The sequence below is a fragment of the Poeciliopsis prolifica genome, unplaced genomic scaffold (genome assembly GCF_027474105.1).
Source record: "Poeciliopsis prolifica strain line A6 unplaced genomic scaffold, Auburn_PproV2 SCAFFOLD056, whole genome shotgun sequence".
NCBI classification, from domain to species: domain Eukaryota; kingdom Metazoa; phylum Chordata; class Actinopteri; order Cyprinodontiformes; family Poeciliidae; genus Poeciliopsis; species Poeciliopsis prolifica.
This window is the reverse complement of record NW_026562431.1, coordinates 3,282,670-3,303,050: the sequence shown is the minus strand read 5'-3', so window position 1 is coordinate 3,303,050 and position 20,381 is coordinate 3,282,670. Positions and strand designations below refer to the sequence as shown.

The following is a 20,381-nucleotide window of genomic DNA, read 5'->3' as shown; positions in this document are numbered from 1 at the left end:
TGCCAAGAAGGCTTTGTATTTTCTTGAATTAGGACGTGCCTGCCTTCAAATGAGTCATTTCTCCTTGAACTGATATGAAGACCTTGACGCAGTTTACTTTTCAGATGCTCTTTTCTTTTCATTCGTTGACACAAAGTAATAAAAATAGGGAAGAATTGTCCATGACGTCTCCTTTCTGTCCAATCAATGTGCTTTTTCACAATACGGTTGGCTTGAAGGGGAGGAAATGTTAAAGAATGAGGGTTTTTTGTGTGTTTTTCACTATAAACACACATATTCCAGGAGATTAAGGTTAATATAAAGAGATACAGTACGTCATCACTTTGTGCGGTTCTACGCCATCATCTGATGACCTTCAGTTGACCCCGACAGCAGAGGACCTCAGAGACATTCCCTGTCTCTGCTGCCTGTCTTGTGTTCGCTTCTTCTGTCTGACGCTCCGGAATGAACTTCCTGTTGTCCATCAAACGCCTCGCTGTGACTTCAAAGGCGTGTTTTCCGTTAGGGAAAATTTAAAGAGTTAAACAAAGAGTTACAAACTTATGTGTTGTTGTTAATGCAAAAATGCTGTTTTACACACTTCATGAATGTATCTCATTTACAGTGAACATGAAAAGTGTCCACCCCTAAAATGTTTTTGTTTTTTGTTTGTTTGTTTTTTTAAATTGCATTTACAAAGTCATTTAATTTTGGCTGACATGGCTCTCCATATTGATCAACAAAATTTGGCTTTTTTGATCTAAAAAGAAAAGAAAAAAAATCCCCAGAACAAAGCAAATAAAAAACTATTTTAAAGTTGCAGCATGTAACTTAGATTTTTTTAAAGCATTTTTTTTATTGCTAATTTTTTTACATAATTTGTTAAAATTGTCATCATGTAATGACAATTTTACGAGATTTGTTACGAGACAAATAAACAGTGACAGTGGCGGTTTCTCACATGGGCGACATGGATCACCACCCAGGGTGACATCTTGTGGGGGGAGGCATGTTTAGAGATGAATTCATAGACCTGATTGTATAATTTGTATTTCAATCTTCATTACTTTGCTTTTTTATACCACTGTAGTCTGATGTTTTGTCTGATTTTTTGTTACCGTGTAATTTGTTTTTATTAAATTTGTTTAGTGTGCTATATAAAAAAACACTTGCTTTGCCTTATGCAAAGTACCTTGTACTGACTGCTTGGCAGTACAAGGTAAACATGTATTTCAGTTCACTTGAACTTTGAAACACAGTCACAATATAGTCACTATGTTGGCTCCAAGCGCTTTCATTAATGTTGTAACGCTTTTGTAGTTTGCAATTGTGCATTTTTCTATTTGCTGAAGTGGTTTGCACCTTAGGACGGCCGTAAATAACAAAGTCCAAGTCCCAATTTTAAAATGTCTGTCAGCATAACACACAAAAAATAAACCACTGGTGTCAAGCTTCCACATTAAAGGACTCTGAACGTGGTTGTGCTCCCGGCTTTTATTTTGAAATGAACTAAGCGGATGTTGTTAGCCGGGGGTTTAGTCGTTAATTTGTCTGACTTTAGCTCGTTGGAACAAGCTCTGACAACACTTCCACACATTCCTCGTACTCAGACGGTCTTGGCCTCAGTTCGGGGCTCGGTTAAGGCGTCCAGGTTCTTTTATCAACCAAAAACAAGCCGAAGCCGGGCGACCCGAACCGGGCTCCCTGTGACCCTCACGCCTCGCTCCCTTCGCTGTGTGCGGCTCGGCGGCTTCAGCTGGAAGCCGAACCTGGTTCATTTGACGCTCTACAAGGCTTGTTCTCCAACTGCTCCCGTTGGGAACGCTGAGATTTCCCAGCCTCCTGAAAGTGCCGCTGTTGACGGCGTAACGCCCCGCGGAGTCTCGGTGACCGACTGGGGCAGGGGTGACCGGGGTAACGTCCTATCTGGCTCGGCGTCTTCCGGGTGAAGCCGCGGGGATCTCCGGCAGCCGCAGCGGCCATGGCCGGCTCGGACAGCTGTCGTCGGGCTGCTCGCGCTGCTGTGCGCGAGCGTCCACCGCGGCGTCGCCTTCAACCTGGACGTGGACAAACCCTTCGTCTACACCGACCCCAGGGGAGCTACTTCGGGTTCTCGGTGGACTTCTTTAAATCCGCCACCAACCAAAGTGAGTCTGATGGTTTCTTTTTTTTAATGCATAATGCTCACTGATGGAACTCTTAATGCTTATTCATACAATTTCCACCATTAGTCATAGAAAGTCTGGACAAATATTTTTCCCAGCGTATTTCTGGGGACGAAAACAAACTTTTCCTGGTTGCATTTCAAGACATCCAAGTAGCAACTGAACCGAAACTTTTGCACGCCTCAGCATCTCCTTTGTGGTACTTTCTCTCCTGATGAGTTGCACTGATCGGCTTTTTTACCGGCGATGTCCGATTTCTTTCCAGATTTGTCTGACAATCAAACTTATTATGTGAAACACATTTATATAGATCAATCGCACAGGTGTGATTTTGGAACAGTGTGTTTTCTGTTAGTTATGATGATTTCCCATTTATAGTAAATGGAGGGGGGGGGAAAGACATTTCAAATTAAAAACCGTGTCAAAAAACCTCTTTAAAACCAGAATTTGGGTGTAATGAGAATTAAAGGTTGTTTCTTTTCAGGAGGCACCTTTAATCCGACAAACAACAGGCCAATACACACATGTGAATCAAATAGAAAACAAAGGAATTAAAATTGCATCTTATTTAATCCAAAAGTAGGTTATGTTTCTTACTTTAAGCTGATTACAAAGCAAGCACTTTGAGGTGTTGTGTTTCATTCACTGTCTGAGCCGCCGATATCCAATCAGGGTGAATCGATAAAGAACTGGGCCACTGATATTGAACTCCGCTGGCAGAGAGCAGCAGAAAGTGCAATACTCGCTGTCTCACTCTCGGTTGGGAATGTCCGGAGTCTATCTGCTTCGTTTTTGGACATAAAGGTATTTCTTTTGATTTCTTTATCAAATTTAACTGTAAGCTGATTTACTCCAACAGTAAAGCTGAGATAAAAATGCAATGACGGCGTCGGATACGTGAAAATCTTATAATTTCACAAACAGGCTCTCTTTAGTATGAGCTATTTACAATTTTCTTCCAATCCTTTGTTTCTTTCTTTTTGGGGGGGGGGCTAATTTATACAATAAACGTGTTATTTGGAACAGCATGATTTACTGTACATGTCATCTCTGCTGAAGTTGGTGCACTGACTTAGAATTTTTAATGTTAAATTTGAGGGAATTGCAATAAGTGGGAAAAAAGCCTCACAAGATCCACCAAAATCAATTCAAGACTGTGTAAAATAGTGTGGTGCCATTCACTACGCAGTACATTTATACACCAAACATGCCAATAAATACATTTTATGCTGCAAAATTATTAATTTAAACTAGAGGTGCACCTATAGCAGTTTTCTGTTTGATCACCAATCTTTAGAAAACCTGATCTGTCGATTCCGAATTTGGCGGATACCTTTTTTTTTGTGTGCGTGTGTGTCTGAAATGCAGCTAAATATAGCAAAAAAGATGATGAGTTGGCAATAGTGGACTGTCTGTTGTTAACTGCAGATATGCAGACATGATCTGGACATGACCTGGTGAGTCGATCTGTCAGTCAAACCTCTCTAAGAGGAGATCAGAGGAGGCCAGTGGCTTATTTTCATGAGCTTTATTTTGAAAAGATTGGCTTCACATGTAAGCATCGGTCAATCACCGATCTGCCAAATTCAGGAAATCCACCACACAGTCAGAAACAACCAATCAGATCCAGGAGGAGGGTTTTAGCGCTGTCAGTCATTCTTGTCCTGAACTTCTCCCCCTTGCTGGATCACCACAACATATCCTGCTAAAACAGCTAATGCTAGTTAGCGCAACACCGACGACAGACAAATGATTTTCTCCGCCATTAGCACATTTACCAACCTGTACATGTGATGATTGACAGCACTAAGACCTGCCTCCTAGCTCTGATTGGTTGTTTTTGGTTAATTTCTTCGGACGTTCATAGTAGCTCAGGGAAGAGGTGCAGGAGATTGATTTTTTTATTTTTTTTCTCAGTAGGACAATGACCCAACAGACAATCAATCAATCAATCAATGGAAAGTCCTTGAACAACATGTTCAGGTTTTCTGGTGAAAGGTGGCTCTATAAGCTTTGATTTAAGATTCATATTTCATCTTTTCATATCTAAATCAGATGCTTTCCACTTCACAATCATGCACTAGTTTTTGTCTGACATGTAAATGAAATGCTTTGAGATTGAAACAAGACGTAGTGGAAAAACTCATGGTTCATACAAACTTTTTTTTCTTTTTTCTTCAAGAGTCTGTATACATTGTGATTCAAGCAGTCCAAGAGGAATATTTACTTATTTCCAGAGGTATTGTGTTTCCACCATGTGAGGCTGAACTGTGCGAGTCGTCTCTGACTTTTGTCTCCCATTTCCATGTCTCTTTTCTCGTGTCTATTTTCAGCATGTCTGTCTGACAAGATAGTGGAATACTTCCTTTGACGCATGCAAAGCGTCTTAAAGGCTTCAGTTTTGTTTTTTGTTATGCCAATTATTTGAGTTTTCCCATGCAAGCACAGCCAAACTTTTATCACAAACATATTCCTTCAACAAACACAATCTTCCTCTCAGTCCCACAAAAAAAAAAAAAAAAAATTCTGCTGATAAACTTTTTCTTAGACATTTGCTACTCAAGACAAATAAATCAGTAATAAATTCTTTGGCCAATTTGACCAAATTCTTGATCGCCAAAGTGTTTGGGTGTGTTTCATATTGAGTGAGTTTGTTCAGTAAAAAGCCAAAAAACAGGAAGAGTGAGCGATTTGGAGATAACGCACAACTACCCGTTACTTGTGTCAGCACTTTGGTAGTAACACAATGTCTACATTGAGACAGAACACTCTGTCTCAAAGTAGCTCTTATAAATGTCTTTTTTTTATCTTCCTCCATTCCACTAAAACCAGAGAGTAATTAGGTTTAGCTAGTTCCTGTCATGCTATTCAGTCTGGTTCTGACATGTGCTTGTTGTGCTTTAAGTGAATATTTGAAAGACAAGCGGAAAGAATTGTACACACTCCTTTCTACAATTAATGATACAACAGTTTATTTTAGGGATGAATTTTGGCTTTCTTCTCTCTGATTTTACTCTAGATATTATTTAAGATCCACAGGTTTTTTACGTGTATCCTTCTTAGGGCTGGATCAGGCAAAGGTTTTGACTGACTGGGTGATTGCACTAGCCATTATTCCTTTTCTCTGCTGTAAATTTGCTGTTGTGTTTGGCTTCACCGTGCTGCATTATGACCCAAATTGGGGTCAAGCTTCAGCAGTTGGACACTTACGTCTCTCTTCCGCCGCTTTAGTCAAACTCTGGTTTGTTTGTCAAGAAAGCCCGGTTCGTTTGGGGAGGTGTGAACGCGCAACTGAACTCACCCAAATCATCACCACTCTACCACTTTGCTTGACAGCTGCTATAAGGTATATGTGCTGCTACACTGTTGTTGCCTCTGTTTCAAATATAAAGTTGTTCATTACGGCCAAACATCACTACTTGAGTCCTGTCGGCCTTTGTGAGATTGTTCCACACCCAAGTCAGCGAGTTGCTAAGGTATGCAAAGTTTGGGTTATCAAGGGTTCCTCCTCACGAAACCTGCCAAGCCTGGTGGTAGGGATGCTATAGGCAGCCCACAAGTAACATTTTTGTAACTGAGAGAAATTACAAAAATGTGGAGGTGTACATGCAGGCATCATAATTTGAAAATAATAAAGTGAGGCCAAAGAGGCGCATCTCCTTGCTGTGTTCAATGGCAAGGGAGTGTTCAATATTTGTTAAACCATAAATCTAGCTTAATCCATGTTTACTGTCACAAGTGTATAAAAACGCTATTTAAAATAAACAAGCCTGCATGGGAGCAAGTGAAGCCTGGTGGCCTGCCAGGCTTGTAATATTCCAGGGGAAACCCTGAGTTGTCTTTCTTTTGGAAATCTGACTTTGGGGATGTTCACACCAGCAAAACTACCTTCTACTTGATGACAGATTTTCTCTTAAAATAGTTTTTAACTCATTTCATGATTCTCGCTCCATGTTGATGTGTCTCAATGACTGCATTTGCTAGGTTACTGCTGCCAACTTTCCATCTCAACATTGTGTTACGACACACCCATATGCTCCCATGTTTCTATAAAGATCCCCACTGCTCTAACAGGGGAAGTTAAACTCTGTCTGAATTCTTCTAGACAGCGATTTGCTTTTTCCTGATGTTGTCAGCTGACATCCTAATATTCAGAATCGATGTTCCGATAAATCAGAGGCCTGGAAACAAAAATACCGACTGACCCGTTAGATTTTTTTTCCCTCATTGTATGTTGCGATACACTGGATTGCTTCCTGCAAATAAATCAGCTGCAATTAAAGCAGGCTGCTATGAACAAAGGCCTGCTGTTCTGAACACAGATGAAAATGGTCATCACTGCAGGCAGCCAAGCGCTCGCTTTATATCGCCAAGCTGCACTTGTATTTACAAGATTTGCAGAAGGGCAATAAATTCAGAAAACGAGTAACACAATAACTCTCACTTTATTTATTGTAGAAACTGAATGAGCTGTCACTGGTTTTTCTGGCTGATATTTGTTAAAACAGTTTGACAAACAAGAGATGTTACCAGAAGTTTGATTGAATGAATATACTTTGATCAAAGCCAGTTCATTATAGCACTGACCGTAATGTTATTTGAAAACGCAGAGATGACGACAGTCTGAAAGGGCATCTTCCGTCCACGACCCGATTCTTGTTTAGAAACTAACGAAATGCCTCTCGTTTTATCCTTGCTTCTCATCTTGCTGGTACTTGACCGCCTTCCTTTTCCTCCTCAGCTCCGACGTTCTCATCGGAGCGCCCCGGGCCAACACATCGTCCAGCAGCACCGTGGTGGAGAGGGGAGCTGTGTACAGTTGTCCCTGGAAGAACTCCGCCAGCTGCCGGCAGCTGCTGTTCGACGACAAAGGTAACCAGGAGCAAACTCCCTAATGCACAGCTATGGCTTCGACCAGAGACTCATATCGTTACTCTAAATAAAAACCGTTACCCCTAAATTAAAAATTTAAAAAAGTAATATTTAATACTTTAAGTCCATGTCACCCACCTCCACTGTGTCGGCGTTAGCATTTCGGTTTTAGTCAGGCACAGCTGCAGGAGATGACAGGGTAAACCACAATGGGTTTCTTCAGAAGTCTGCTTCATGCTGCACTTCCTGACTCATGGCTAACTGTGAAAACTGTCTAAATTTGTCACAAACAGAATGACCCCGGTGGCCTGGAGACAAACGCCGTCTTACCCGTTAGGTTAGGTCATTGCGACCCACCGGATTGCTTTCTGAAAATAAATCTGCTGCGATTAAAGCAAGCTGCGGTGAACAAAGGCCTGCTGTCGCCCCAAACGGATGAGGTTGTGTTTTACAGTGTCATCAATAGGTTAATGAGGGTTGAGCTTAATATGCTGCTGTTGCCTCATGTCAGGACACATTCAGGAATGTATTTTAAAGGAGGAATGTAGGCTCATCTGTGGAGGCAAGTTCTCTTCCCGCAGTTTCTCCAAGTTGCAAGTGTTTCTTTAACAGGCTGTACCTCCCTGCCTTACAAAGTCTGAAATTCATCTGTCATAAATTAGGGCCTTAAAAAACCTTAAATTCATCAGAAAACAAGCAAGTTGTCCTTTAATATGCTAATCAAATGTCTTAGGTTTTGTCGTATATTCTTCTAGCCGGTACGAAGTTGGGGACACTAGGTTGTCTACATTTTAAAACAATTTTTGTGATTCAAACACTAAAATTGTTTTATTCTCATACATAAAAATGTTTTATTCTCCATTATGAGAACGGTCTGAAATTTTTCTAATCATAAACATTGACTATTTTAAGGTGGTTATAATTGTCAAAATTATTATTTTTTTATTGCTGAGTAATAAACTACATTTTGATTAAACAAATTAGGGAAGTGTTTTTTCATTAAACATGTGAATCACTCTAGACACACAAAAAAACATATTGCATGTTGTCCTTAAATTTGAGGTATTAAAAGATATTTAGTTTGCTCATTTTTATAAGGTCAATTGTCTTACAGTTATCTTGCATAGAAAACATTGAGTCCATTTTCAGCATTAAGAGCAGGGTTTGGGTAATGCTTCTTTGAAAACGCTCGTTGTATTCAGCTAAGTTTAATAAATAAATGTGAACCAGAGCTGGGTGAACTAAAATCTGCTTCTGAGTAAAATTCGCTGCATGGATATGGTTCTATTTGCATAAAAAAAAAACACACACATTATTAGCAATAAGCCAGTCACAATAACAAATTCTGCTGGACGATAAATTGTCCAAAAAGTTATCGGAATGAACATATTATTGTTTTTGAGACTATTTTCTAGTAATATAATGTTAATGGCTTAATAATGCAAGAGCACATCCTCAAAGAACAACCAACTTTAGATTTTAATGAACATTTGACAGCAGAACTGGAAAAACATTTTAAATGTCCAAAATAAATAACCGCAAGTAAAGTGAATTATGAAGTCTGTGTAAACAAACTTGTCCTCCATAAATGCTATTTGAGTCCAATGACTGAAATCTTTTTCATTCGTTTTTTGGATTGAAAGAAAAACTATAAATCTGTTCAGCTTGTTTTAATTCACCATGCGATTAATGGATTTATTGCTTAATGCGACAGATAAATGCTTTGTGTAAATTACAAGTTTTCTATTGTAAAAAGGTTTTACTTTTGTTAATAATTTTGCCATGAGTAAAACTGAAACATTGGGTCAGATTTGTATCATTATTGAACTGCAAAAGAAGTCGCACTAAAACTGTGAGTGGCTGCTCTTCATCCTCACTTTGCCATCTCTGCAAAAGCAGATAGAAGGTTTGGATGCAAATAAGAAAACACATTTTTAACCTTGATCTGTTGAAAGTTATCTCCTCTGTGAGATATCCTTCCTCTTCTGTTATCTTCCAGAAGCTCATTTCCTTTCTGCTTCAGTCAGAAATGAGCGATATTACTGTTATGTGATGTGGCAAATTAATAGCAGTCAGATAAAGTCCCACACAGTTACCAGAACTGAGTGCCTCATGCACTGAGTGTGCAGGAAGCCAGTTTTTTTTGGTTGGTTTATTATTACTGGTTTATCACCAAGCCTTGGGGCGTGGCAGCATCGCCTCACTCTTAAGGTCCAACTCTGACTATCACAGACTCTTACAAGTATGATTTCCAAACACATTTTAACCCTAGAGGAAATACACAAGCCTAGTATATTTCCTAATTGCTGTAGGACTCTGTAACAGCTGTAATGCGCAGTCTCAATCATCGGTCCTGATCTGCATATGACTCACTTTGTTTTCCTCCAGGAGACAAACACGACGAGTACTAAGAAAAATTTTGAAGCTTTTTTTTTAGAAAACCAAGGTACACATTTCCAGTAACCCAGAAGGCAGAGGAAAAAAGACAAACGAGCTCCATCTTGCAGAACCTAAAACGTTGCCTCGGAGCAACTGGTGGCGCAATCACCGTCAGGTGCGCCGACTTTTCCAATTACAACATTGATGTTTCTCCGCCTGACATCCGGAGGCATTTCTATTATGTTGTGGCTTACATCTGTTCCCATTCCTTCCCTGCTGGTAGAGCAGCAGCTGGGTAAACACTCTGAAGCGCACAAACGTCATTTTAGCTGAATTGTGGCATCGTCGCTCACGCTCGCTAATCACGTCAACGTTGTACCAGCCCGCTACTTTTCAAAACGTGTTGGGCTGGATTGCATACAGGCTCATGTAAAAAAGTCCAACCAGTTCCCGCCTGCTTAGCGTGCTGCGTCGGAATGAGAGCTCATGTCTGACACTCAGCAGTTTCTTGAAATCAGGTCAGCTCTAAAAGCAGAGAAAACACTGGAAAGCTCTGATAAACAGAGAGAAGCTTTTGGAGCCGCTGGAACACAGAGCAGTTCAGGCCAAGTGGGACGGCAGTGTGTTTGTGGGACGGGGAGCTATTGTGTGTGTGTGTGAGTGTGTGTGTGTAGTCGAGTCTGGTTGGTATTCTGTGGCAGACCTCAGCAAACTGAAGTTGGCTGCAACAAACACACCACACTCTAAAGCAGTGGAGCCCGCACCGCTCTTTATATCCACTAAATAGACACTACAGCCTGGATATCCTACATGCTTGGAATAACTTGTGTGCCAAGTTATGACTGTGTCATTTCAGAGCAACATAGACAAACAAAGTAAACACTTGATGTTCGTTTGACCTTAGGCTTCATTGATGATTTCACAATAAAATGCTGGAGACGTTTTAAAATATGCTGCTCCTTTTGAAAATAAAGCATTGCAGCAGCGCAAACAGGTAAAATAAGACTAGAAATAGCTGCATATAATTGATATTGAGTGTATATGTTGATTGAAAATGACAGAAGTAGAAATCATTGACCCCAGAGTGCACTTTCAATTTAGTTTTTTTTTTGTCTGTGGTTTCGTGAACTGACGGTGAGACGGGACACCCCTCTTCGCTTCCCTAAATATGGGTGAACTCCGCATTAACACCCGCAATGATGTTAATGCGGGCCAGAAATTCACAAAAAGGTTTTCAAGGTTTTTTGGGAATTGTTTGATGAAGGACGTAATGACTTTTGACTTTGCTCCCCTCTATCTGGAAAACACATGTGCAGTGTAGAACCTGTGGGAGTTCAACTCCTGTGTGTTTTGTTTTTTTTACCCTAAAAACTGGATCAGTAGCAAATGTCCACATCTGAACTGGAGTTTGAAAGCTGCAAGTCGGAGATTAATATTGGCTATTCTTATAACGTCTGTAAGGTTTGATGCCACTTTTCTTTGATTTTCTTCGTAAGATTACTTTGAAGTTGGCAATGTCAACAACCGTCAATGAAATTAGGCAACTATTGACTTTTGGTTGTTGCGGGGAACTGTGTGGCTCTTTTAAATCGGCGTAACCTTAAATTTCCCTACACAGTAAACATCCAGTGTTCTCCTCGGTAGCCACAGTGTCAGTGGCTTAGGCTTTTTGGCTTTTGAAAGACTTGTTGGAACACCTGTGGAGCATTTGGCCTCATGCGGCGCTCAGTTCCAGGCATGCTATGCCCATAAAAGGTAAATTCGTCTTACATGGCCTTATTAAGTGCAAGTTGTAGGAGGCTGCTCGTACAGGATATGTTCTCGCTGCATTCAGACTGCAGCCGTAATATTGCAGAAAGATGGATTTAGCAAATATCTGCACTGCTCCAGCGCCTTTAAGAAAAACTGACACTGAGAGGCTGTAGGGTAACAGACGCAGTTACTGAGTGGCCTAGTTGGATTGTTTGCGTGTGCATGCGTTTGCGTGCGTGTGCGTCCGTGTGTGTGTTTTCTTACAAAGGAGGTCTTTGTTTTTGATTTGACCTGCATGATTGCTGACCAAAGCTTCACTGGAATGGCAGAATTAACTGGAAGTCGTGTGTGTGTGTGTGTGTGTGTGTGTGTTTGTGTGGTATGACTCTGACTCATTTCTGACTCGTTTTCATTTTGACCAACTCACAACGTTTCACCACAGTCTTTTGTTCCTGCTGTTTCTGTTAAATGCTCTTTGAGATGTCAGTTGTCTGATTTCCAGCTGCTCCGCTGAAACAAACAGATGTAAATATGTCCGATGTAAATCTGTAAGGTTTCCTACTCTGCAATTATGCCATCTTGTCTGTGCAGTGAGATGAGTGCCAAAATTATACATCCATTAACGCATAGCAGCAGTTGTTTAAAACATAAACATTTTAATTTTGTAAACTAACAATTTAATGAGGAAGATATTTACTTTGAAATGACTGTTAAATACATGATTTTTCTACAGCATGTCCTTCTACTGCAACATGTCATGCAACACATTTTAACTAAACAAGCTTCAAATAATGTGGAAAAACTAACTAAACAAACCAAAAGCTCCTAACGTGACGCTCAGGAGGAGCGCGGCAGATGTCACTGTCGAAGAAAAGAGTTGTCCCATCAGTCCGTCGGCCCCTGAAACCACACCAACAAAAACTGTAAAAAGAAAGCTTGTGGCGTGGACTACATTGGTTTAGACCACTGCTGGGTAATTTATTAGGTAATTTCTCTAAATGAACATTTTGAAACACTCTGGTTCTTTTTTGGTTAAATAGAAATTTAAGTGTTTCACAAATGAAATTTAAAACATTTAAAACTTCATGGCAATCACCCACATTGCATGCATATGCTTAGAACATTGCAACTATTTCCTTTTTTAAAATGTTGTCATATTCTCATGAATGAAGGGAGACATGTTCTTTCCTGAGACTGAACTGTAATCATGTTGATTGTTCTTGAAATCATCAACCATCTCTATAATTATTAAGATTCAATAGGTGAAGGAGGATTTCGGTTGCAGCATTAGCGCTAGTGTTGCTAGTGTGGTATTATGTTTGTAGAGTCGTGTTCCTCTTTCTCAAGTGGTTTCTGTCCACCCATTGGTTTTAGGAGGTAAGCGCTCAAATTGACAACAAAAACAGTCTGTTGTCATGGCAACAGGCCTTCTGACATGGTAAATAGTTGACGGCAAACACTTTGCACCATTGATGAATGATTCATTAACATACGGAGAGATTATGGGTTCAGCATGTACCGCGTTGCCAAACTGGGGTAAACAAACCCTGTTCAACAATAAACCCACAGTGTCTGATTGGCTTAAATGGGATTCAGCTTATACTTTTCTAGTAACACGGTTCTGAGAATCAAAGGATTTTTAAAAATCTACTTTCCACACAAATGTTTTTAGGTTTTATTTAATCAGCCTGGAAAATCTTAAACATTTTCTCACTTTGTGTCTTGTCTGCTTCCTTCATCTACTCATCTGTTTCCTTTGTGTCAGATTTGTCTGTGATTTATCTCTTTATTTATCCAACTCAAAGCTAAGTGGTGTTTTCGTGCTGTGGTCTCTGAACTCAGCACGGCTTTACTCCTCTGTCTGTGGGCAGAGAGCTGGACGGAACCAGCCGCTGTCGCCTCCATTATCAGTGCTCTGTTCGTACGTACAAAGTGTCTGTGTCAAATCTTGCCTAATACGCGTTCCAGTACTTTTCCGATTCTTGACTTGTTTCCTTAAAGCTGCAGTATTGTAACTTTTATAAAAGTAGATATTTTTAACATGCCACCAGCATCTCTATAATAACAGTGTGACAGTGTGTTATGTGACGGATAATGTGTGAAAGGATCGACTCCTTTCACAGGAGCTGCTGTTGCCGTCTGATGAGATTTTGCTTTTTCTCATTCTATGCTGTCATGACATGACAACAAATATGTAAGAAAAATCATTTTTACAAGTGACGCACTTTTCCCTTTTTATGTCCCTGGTGCCCACAGTTTTACCCTTAAATTTCACTGGAGATTCACTAATCAAAGTCCATTTCCAATACCACCTTTTGACAATCCAGTATTTATTTTTACTAGACTCATCCTGTTTTTTACTACAGTGCAGCCTTGCTGGAATAAATCATTCCTTCCTGGCATTTCTTGAAATCTCAATGTTTGGAAGCAGAAGGCCGAGGCAGCACGCGTCGCTATGGTGCCCCAGAGACTGTTAGTCCTCAATCCAGCTGTGTGGGTCGTGACCTCCTGACCTTTGCTGCATGTCTATGTTCATATTTTTCCTGTCTGAGTCTCATGAGTCTTCTGAATGAACAACTAAGACGTCCTTTCAGGACATTTGTTTTCCTTTTCGTTTCCTTTTTCCAACTTGCTGACACAGAAAATGATTGACTTTGAATCTTCTTTGTCCAGTAAAAACTGACACATTAGTTCTTGGTTATGGTGCATTCACTGATGGGGGAAATTAGGATTAGCACAGACTGCTCATCCTTAGACTACAGTTGGATACCTCTTACGAGTTGCTTCTGTGAAAGAACATTATTTTCTGTCATCTAGTTTAACAATCATCTTTTGTGTTTTTTCCACAGATAACCGATTTAAAGATGGGAATCAGATCGAGTTTAAGTCCAAGCAGTGGTTTGGTGCCTCAGTGCGATCTGACGGAGAACACATCCTGGTAAGACCTTAAACACACACGTTTGTGTTCAGTTCTCACTGGGTGTGTTCTTATAACAAATGCTCCAAAACCTTTGTCAAAAATCAAACAATATTGCAGTCACTCTGCTTCCATTAAATACAAAGTTCAATTTAAATTGCAAGTGAAAAAGTTTGTTTGCAGTTTATTTGTGGCTTTTTTGCCAGCGGCAACGTCAGGTTGTTGATCGTGTGATGCGAAACAAGTGTTTCCATTGCAGTTTTGCAAAATAAACCAATTTTGTCTAAAAGCCCCACTTCATCCTTGCGCTAAAACCTCTTATTAAAAACAAGTGTTTTATGAAAATGGTGGGGAGGGGGTTTTCCATGAAGCAAATTAATTTTCAAAATGTCAGATTGCTGAATTATATGGCCAATGGAAACGTAGCGACTGTGGAGCACAGACTGCTCAAACTGGAGATGTTCACAGCAGTGTTGCCTTGCATTCAGTCGTTTACGTTGGACTGTGGAGGATGAAAATGTGAGGAACATTAATGCAGGTGCAATGAGTGCAAGATTTCTAGAACAGATGCACATTCTCTCTAGAAATCCTCTGGATTGGGCGCTGGGCCAAAAATGTCAAACTTGAACAAAACAAAGGGCAGGGTTGTGCAGCCGTAAGAATATGCAGAAGCGCTTTTCCATAAAGACGTACAATGTGTAGGAGGTGAGTGAATATAAACCCTGTGGCGCACACCTGGGCAACACATTGGACTGTAAATGAAACGGTAAACACATAAGACTACCTCAGCTATAGATTAAACACATTCACCTCATCTTCCCATTGCTTTATGCTGCAGTGACACCAAAACTCCCAAATCACTGGGAGTCCTTTTTCCACCTGGAAGGATTTTTGAATATTACAGTAAGTCAAAACAAACAGTTCTTGGTTTAAAAGAAAAACTGGTCTGGGGTGTCTTCAGTTTACTTGGAGTCATGCAGAGAAAAAGAGAACTTGAAACCTAAATCCATTTCATATAGTAGCTCAGAATTCAGCATTTGTCCTCAAATAAAGGAAATAGGGTATGTTTGACAAAGCCAATAATATTATGTTGTTTCTTCTATTTTAACATTTTCCGTCGTTATTATCCCGCCTAGTGCACTAATAAATCATTCCAGATTTCCTTAATTTTGGGAGACAGGCAACTAGCCAATAGTTACTTGTGGAACCTCCGTAAAGGTCAGAAAATCAGCCGCTGATCCCTTTTTCTCTGCAATAGACCCGTCTACCTGGTTACGTCTTCACATACATGGTTAACAATAGTCGCCCCACTGTTGTCAATTTGACAATATGCGTGATGTATCAATGAAAGCGCTGCTTTGCTAGTAATTGTCAATACTATGACAACGAGGTAGCAAAGTCCCTTTGTGCCACATTTCACCGGTCAAGAAAGGTTTTAATTAAAAAAAAACACACACACACAAAAAAACATATTGAGGAAGAGGAAAGTAAGCCAGGTATGCTAACTTGGCTAGCTTGACTTTGATAATCTTAAGATATAGATGCGCTGTGGAATTTGGTGCATTTCAGATCAGTTAAAAAAAGAAGAAACAGGTGATAAACACACACACTCTGACAGTAGAGCAGATGTTTAAATTAGCTAATCAACCACCGCTGTGTTGAGATGATCACTTATTAATAGTTGTTAAATACACATCAAGCCTGAAAACATAATTCTTCACCAGATTGAATGTTCTGTCCTCAGACAGATGTTGTGCGTCAGTTGCTTTGGCAACATTTCTGTGTGTAGCGTAGCCAACACAGCGGGCCGGGGAAAAAATATGAGTGATTCTGAGCTATTTAGACGGTTTTTCTATGTTATTCTTTCCTTTGCTGTGGCATAATCCACTAAATTAATAATACCTACATCCCCAGGTTTCACTTTGTTCAAACTGTTCTACCGAGGCAGTGCGGCTTTGGTTGGCTGCTTCTGAGATTTAAAAATTTTTGCATCAGCCAAAATCTGAATCGGCAGGTCTTTTTAATGTTTGCCGATCTGCGATCGACCAGAAAACTGCAGCCGGTGGACCTTCTGCGAGTTACTGTTTGCTCTGAGTTTGGGTCGTATGTTCTGAATGTGTCCGGTGCATTTCAGGCCTGCGCTCCCCTCTACCAGTGGTCCACTTTCGGCTTCAGCGAGAGGGAGCCTGTGGGGACGTGTTACCTGAAGAAAGGAGACACAGTGGTGGAGTACTCACCCTGCAGATCCAGTATGTTATTCATTGTGTTGTTGGATGCTTAATTTGAGGTCATCATAGAGCTTAGTAACTACGTCACTCCCAGAACGTAACAGCAAATCTTCCAGCTCAAGCTAAAAATACTACTACTTCCGGTCTCAGCCTTTATAAATGTGAGCTCGGGCTTTGATGTTTCCAATGTTTGACTTTTGTTTTTTTCCAGGTTCCCACACTCCAGAAGGACAGGGTTTCTGCCAGGCTGGTTTCAGTGCAGACTTTCTTAAGGTAGGCAAGCAGCACAAACCCAAACAGATCATCCTTTAATATTTATGGAGTTGGTTTTAAACAGTTTTTATTATGTGACCTGTGAGGCCAATTCCTGCAGTAAACTGTAAATGAACTGAGCTTGTGTAAAGTCAGATCATCACTCATGGCACTTTAATGCTGGAGACTGAGCCACAGTCGCTCAGTTCCACTTTTGATTTCTGCTACCAGTTACAGTGCTGCAAGTGTTTAATGATTAAAATTATTTTCTTACGTAAGCATGTCTGGATTTCAAGGACTTGTCTTTTTATTTTGTGTTGGATCGATTATACGGTGTTCAAACTAAGACGTCTATCAATGTTATTATAGAAATGAACAAAGTTCTGCAATTTGAACAACACTTTTGAAATTAAAACAAGGTGTAACCATTACAATTAGAAATAAATGCATAAAATAGATATAAATCCATGCTAGAGATGAAGTGAAATGGCATGTTCAATTACATTGAGGAACATTTCGGATTATGTAATCTTATTATTTTTTTTTTTTCAAAAATAACAAAAAAGCCTCAGAAGGCTGAGGTTTTGGGTTCCAAAACAACCATTTTATTTTTGTGATTTTGCTGCTGTTTATGGAGTTAAAAATCTTTGGTTATGCTAGCAGAAGCGCCAGCGTCAAAATTAGTTCTTGTTTGAAAAGTCAAAAGGACGAATAGTTTACACTCGAGAATCCATGTTTGTTTTTATTTTACCCTTTGAATATGGGAGGTCTTTGATTCTTTCCAAATCACCGGAGTGTAAACATGTCCTGATGTTTATGAAGCTAAAAAAAAAGTGAAAGTAATACTGAATTTGTTTTTTTTTCTGTTTGTGGCTTCAGAAAAGTAACAGAGTTGTGGTGGGAGGACCGGGCAGCTTCTACTGGCAGGGTGAGTGTTCAGTTTACATCTGGATGAATTATCCAGCTCTAATTTATCAAATCTGGATAAATTACTTGCATTCATTCATTATTTTGTTTTTGTTTTGGGGGTTTTCTTTGCTGCTTTTAAATGAAAGTTGGAGGAGGTCGGTATCTGGGTGCAGACACCGACCTCCAGGATTTCTTCTAAAATCTTGACATAACCAGAATAAGTCTGAGGCTCAGTCTCCAGTGTGTTTTGGCCAAGACATATAAGAAATAAAAAGCAGTAATTGATGACAACAAATGCATTCAGACTCAAAAGATGGACCCATCACAACAGCATTTTAACATAAATAGTATCTGTTTTATATTTTCCATCTACATTTTATTTCATTATTGCATGTGATGATTTATAGTTGCTGGTAGGTGGATCGTATTATATTTGGACAGAGCTGGGCAGCCCTTACTGCTCCCATCTGTTTCCTGCCTTTCAATGACACTAAGCTGCTCCCAACCATCTAATGTTTGAATTCTTTCTTTTTTCTTTAAATAAATAGTGTCATGTCTAACTGAAGCAAAGTGCCTCAAATATGTTAGAGGAGGCGCTAGTGAAAGTCTGGTTCTTCCATATTTTCCCCCAAAAAAGTCACCTTTGAACTGAATATGGGAGGTCCCGTCTAACAGAGAGCTGATAGACGGGACGACCAAACTCTGTTTCCTTAAGCAGCTCCGCAAGAGTAAAGATTTGTCCACCTGTCTTACGGCTGAGACAAATAGTGGTCCTCCTGCAGCTGAGCTGCTTTGTTCAGTCAGAAACGAAAGTTACATATGTAACTACGGTTCTATGAATCCCGGATGACCGCCAGAGGGCGGTGCTGAAAGCACTGAATGTTCCCTTCGCGCATGCGCCGTTCGAGTAATAATGCCAAAAGAGTCACACCTGTGACATATCGGATGATCAATCAGAGGCTATATAGCATGACGTCATCCGATGCTCTGTTCCTACAGAATCTTCTCGCGAAATGCAAGGATTCTGAGTGACAGAGAAGCTCTGGCGGTCATCCGGGATTCATAGAACCGTAGTTACATATGTAACTTTCGTTCTATTTCATCCCTACTGACCGCCAGAGGGCGGTGCTGAAAGCACTGAATGACGAATACCAGCGATGTCACAAGGAATCCGAGCACGCACCTCACTGAGAAGGCCCAGAAGACCCTTGCAAGAGAACCTGGTCCAGAGGATGAGAGGATGCCACATTCACGTTGTAAAACCTAGTGAATGTGCTCGGAGAAGCCCACGACGCAGCAGCACATATAGCTTCCAGTGGAACTCCTCTCAAGGCGGCCCAGGAGGTGGAAACGCTCCTGGTAGAGTGCGCCGTCACGCCGACTGGCTGGGGATGGTGCCCCGCAGCGTAGGCGTGGCAAATGACATCCACAATCCAATGGGAGAGACGCTGTTTAGACAGAGGACAACCCAATCGAGGGCCCCCATAGCACAAGAACAGCTGGTCTGAACGTCGTAAGGCAGCAGTGGCTGCAAGATAGGCCTCCAGTGCCCTCACTGGGCACAGCAACTCAGGGCCATCACCAGCGTCCCCTGAGATGGGCCGGAAACGCGCCAATTTCAACGGCTGGTTACAATAAAGGAGAAAACACCTTTGGGGCAAACGCCGGGTTCGGCCACAAGGTGACACCAGAGCCATCCGAACTCCACCTCAGGCACGATGGACTGACAGAAAGAGCATGTAGCTCACTGACCCTCTTAGCTGAGACAATAGCCAACAAAAAGGCAGTTTTACATGACAACCATTTGAGGTCCGCCTGAACCAGAGGCTCAAATGGAGGGTGGCACAGAGCACTGAGGACCAAGGACAGGTCCCAAACTGGTGCTCGCGGGGCCAGTGGAGGGCGCAGCCTACGAGCACCACGCAAAAAAAGAGAAACAAGATTATGGCTCCCCACTGTACGGCCATCAATCTCAGCATGACAAGACGATATAGCTGCCACATAGACCTTAAGTGTCGAAGGGGAGCGGCCCTCATCAAGAAGGGACTGAAGAAACTCCAAAACAGTGGGAACCGCACAGGTGACCGGATCAACATTACGGGCAAAACACCACCGGGAAAACAGACGCCATCTGTTGTCATATTGCTGACGAGTGGAGGATGCCCTCGCTCAAAATAGTGTGCCTGACAGGAGCCGAATACCCAGTCAGCTGCAGTTCAAGCCTCCCAGTGGCCACACCCACAGCCGGAGGCGGTGAGGATTGGGATGCCATATCTGACCCCCCAACTGAGACAGTAAATCCCTCCTGGGCGGGAGACACCACGGGACACCGTGACACAGACTCCGTAGAAGTGGGAACCACGGTCGTGCCGGCCAACACGGAGCTACCAGCAACATCCTGTGGCCCTCCTCGAGCACCCTCCGAAGAGTCGGCCAAATCAGGGAAAGGGGTGGGAAGGCATATAGGAGGACCCTGGGCCAAGGATGGGCCAAGGCATCCTGGCCCAGGGCACCGGCGGCCCCTGTAAGGGAAAACCACAGAGGGCAATGAGTCGAGGCCTCTGTGGCGAACAGATCGACCTCCGCCTGACCGAAAAGGCCCCAGACCAGGCGGACCACGTCGCTGTGGAGGGACCACTCTCCCGGAGCCGGCGCCTGTCGGGAAAGGGAGTCTGCTACCTGATTGCACAACCCCGGTAAGTACACCGCCTGCAGGGTGGACAGGTGAACCGATGCCCATACCAGGAGATCCTGGGACTCCTTCAGAAGCTGCGCTGACCTGGTGCCACCTTGGTGGTTGATGTGGTAGACAACAGAGGTGTTGTCCGACCGAACCAGGACATGTCTCCCCTCCAGCGGGGCAAAAAAAGAGCCAAATGTACAGCACGCAGCTCCAACACATTTATATGCCTGGAGCGATCCCGCGGA

The 20,381-nt window shown here is 41.7% G+C and overlaps 1 protein-coding gene across 1 annotated transcript in view; it reads left to right on the top strand.

The window, feature by feature from the left end:
• Positions 1 to 1,496: 1,496 nt before the first annotated feature.
• LOC129379190 (integrin alpha-V-like) overlaps positions 1,497 to 20,381 on the top strand; it is a 47,413-nt gene continuing 28,528 nt past the window's right edge. Inside the window, 7 exon segments of the mRNA XM_055059839.1 lie at positions 1,497 to 1,865; positions 1,950 to 2,095; positions 6,886 to 7,016; positions 13,997 to 14,085; positions 16,199 to 16,313; positions 16,504 to 16,565; positions 17,424 to 17,472. Coding sequence (XP_054915814.1) covers positions 1,497 to 1,865; positions 1,950 to 2,095; positions 6,886 to 7,016; positions 13,997 to 14,085; positions 16,199 to 16,313; positions 16,504 to 16,565; positions 17,424 to 17,472 — 961 coding nt within the window.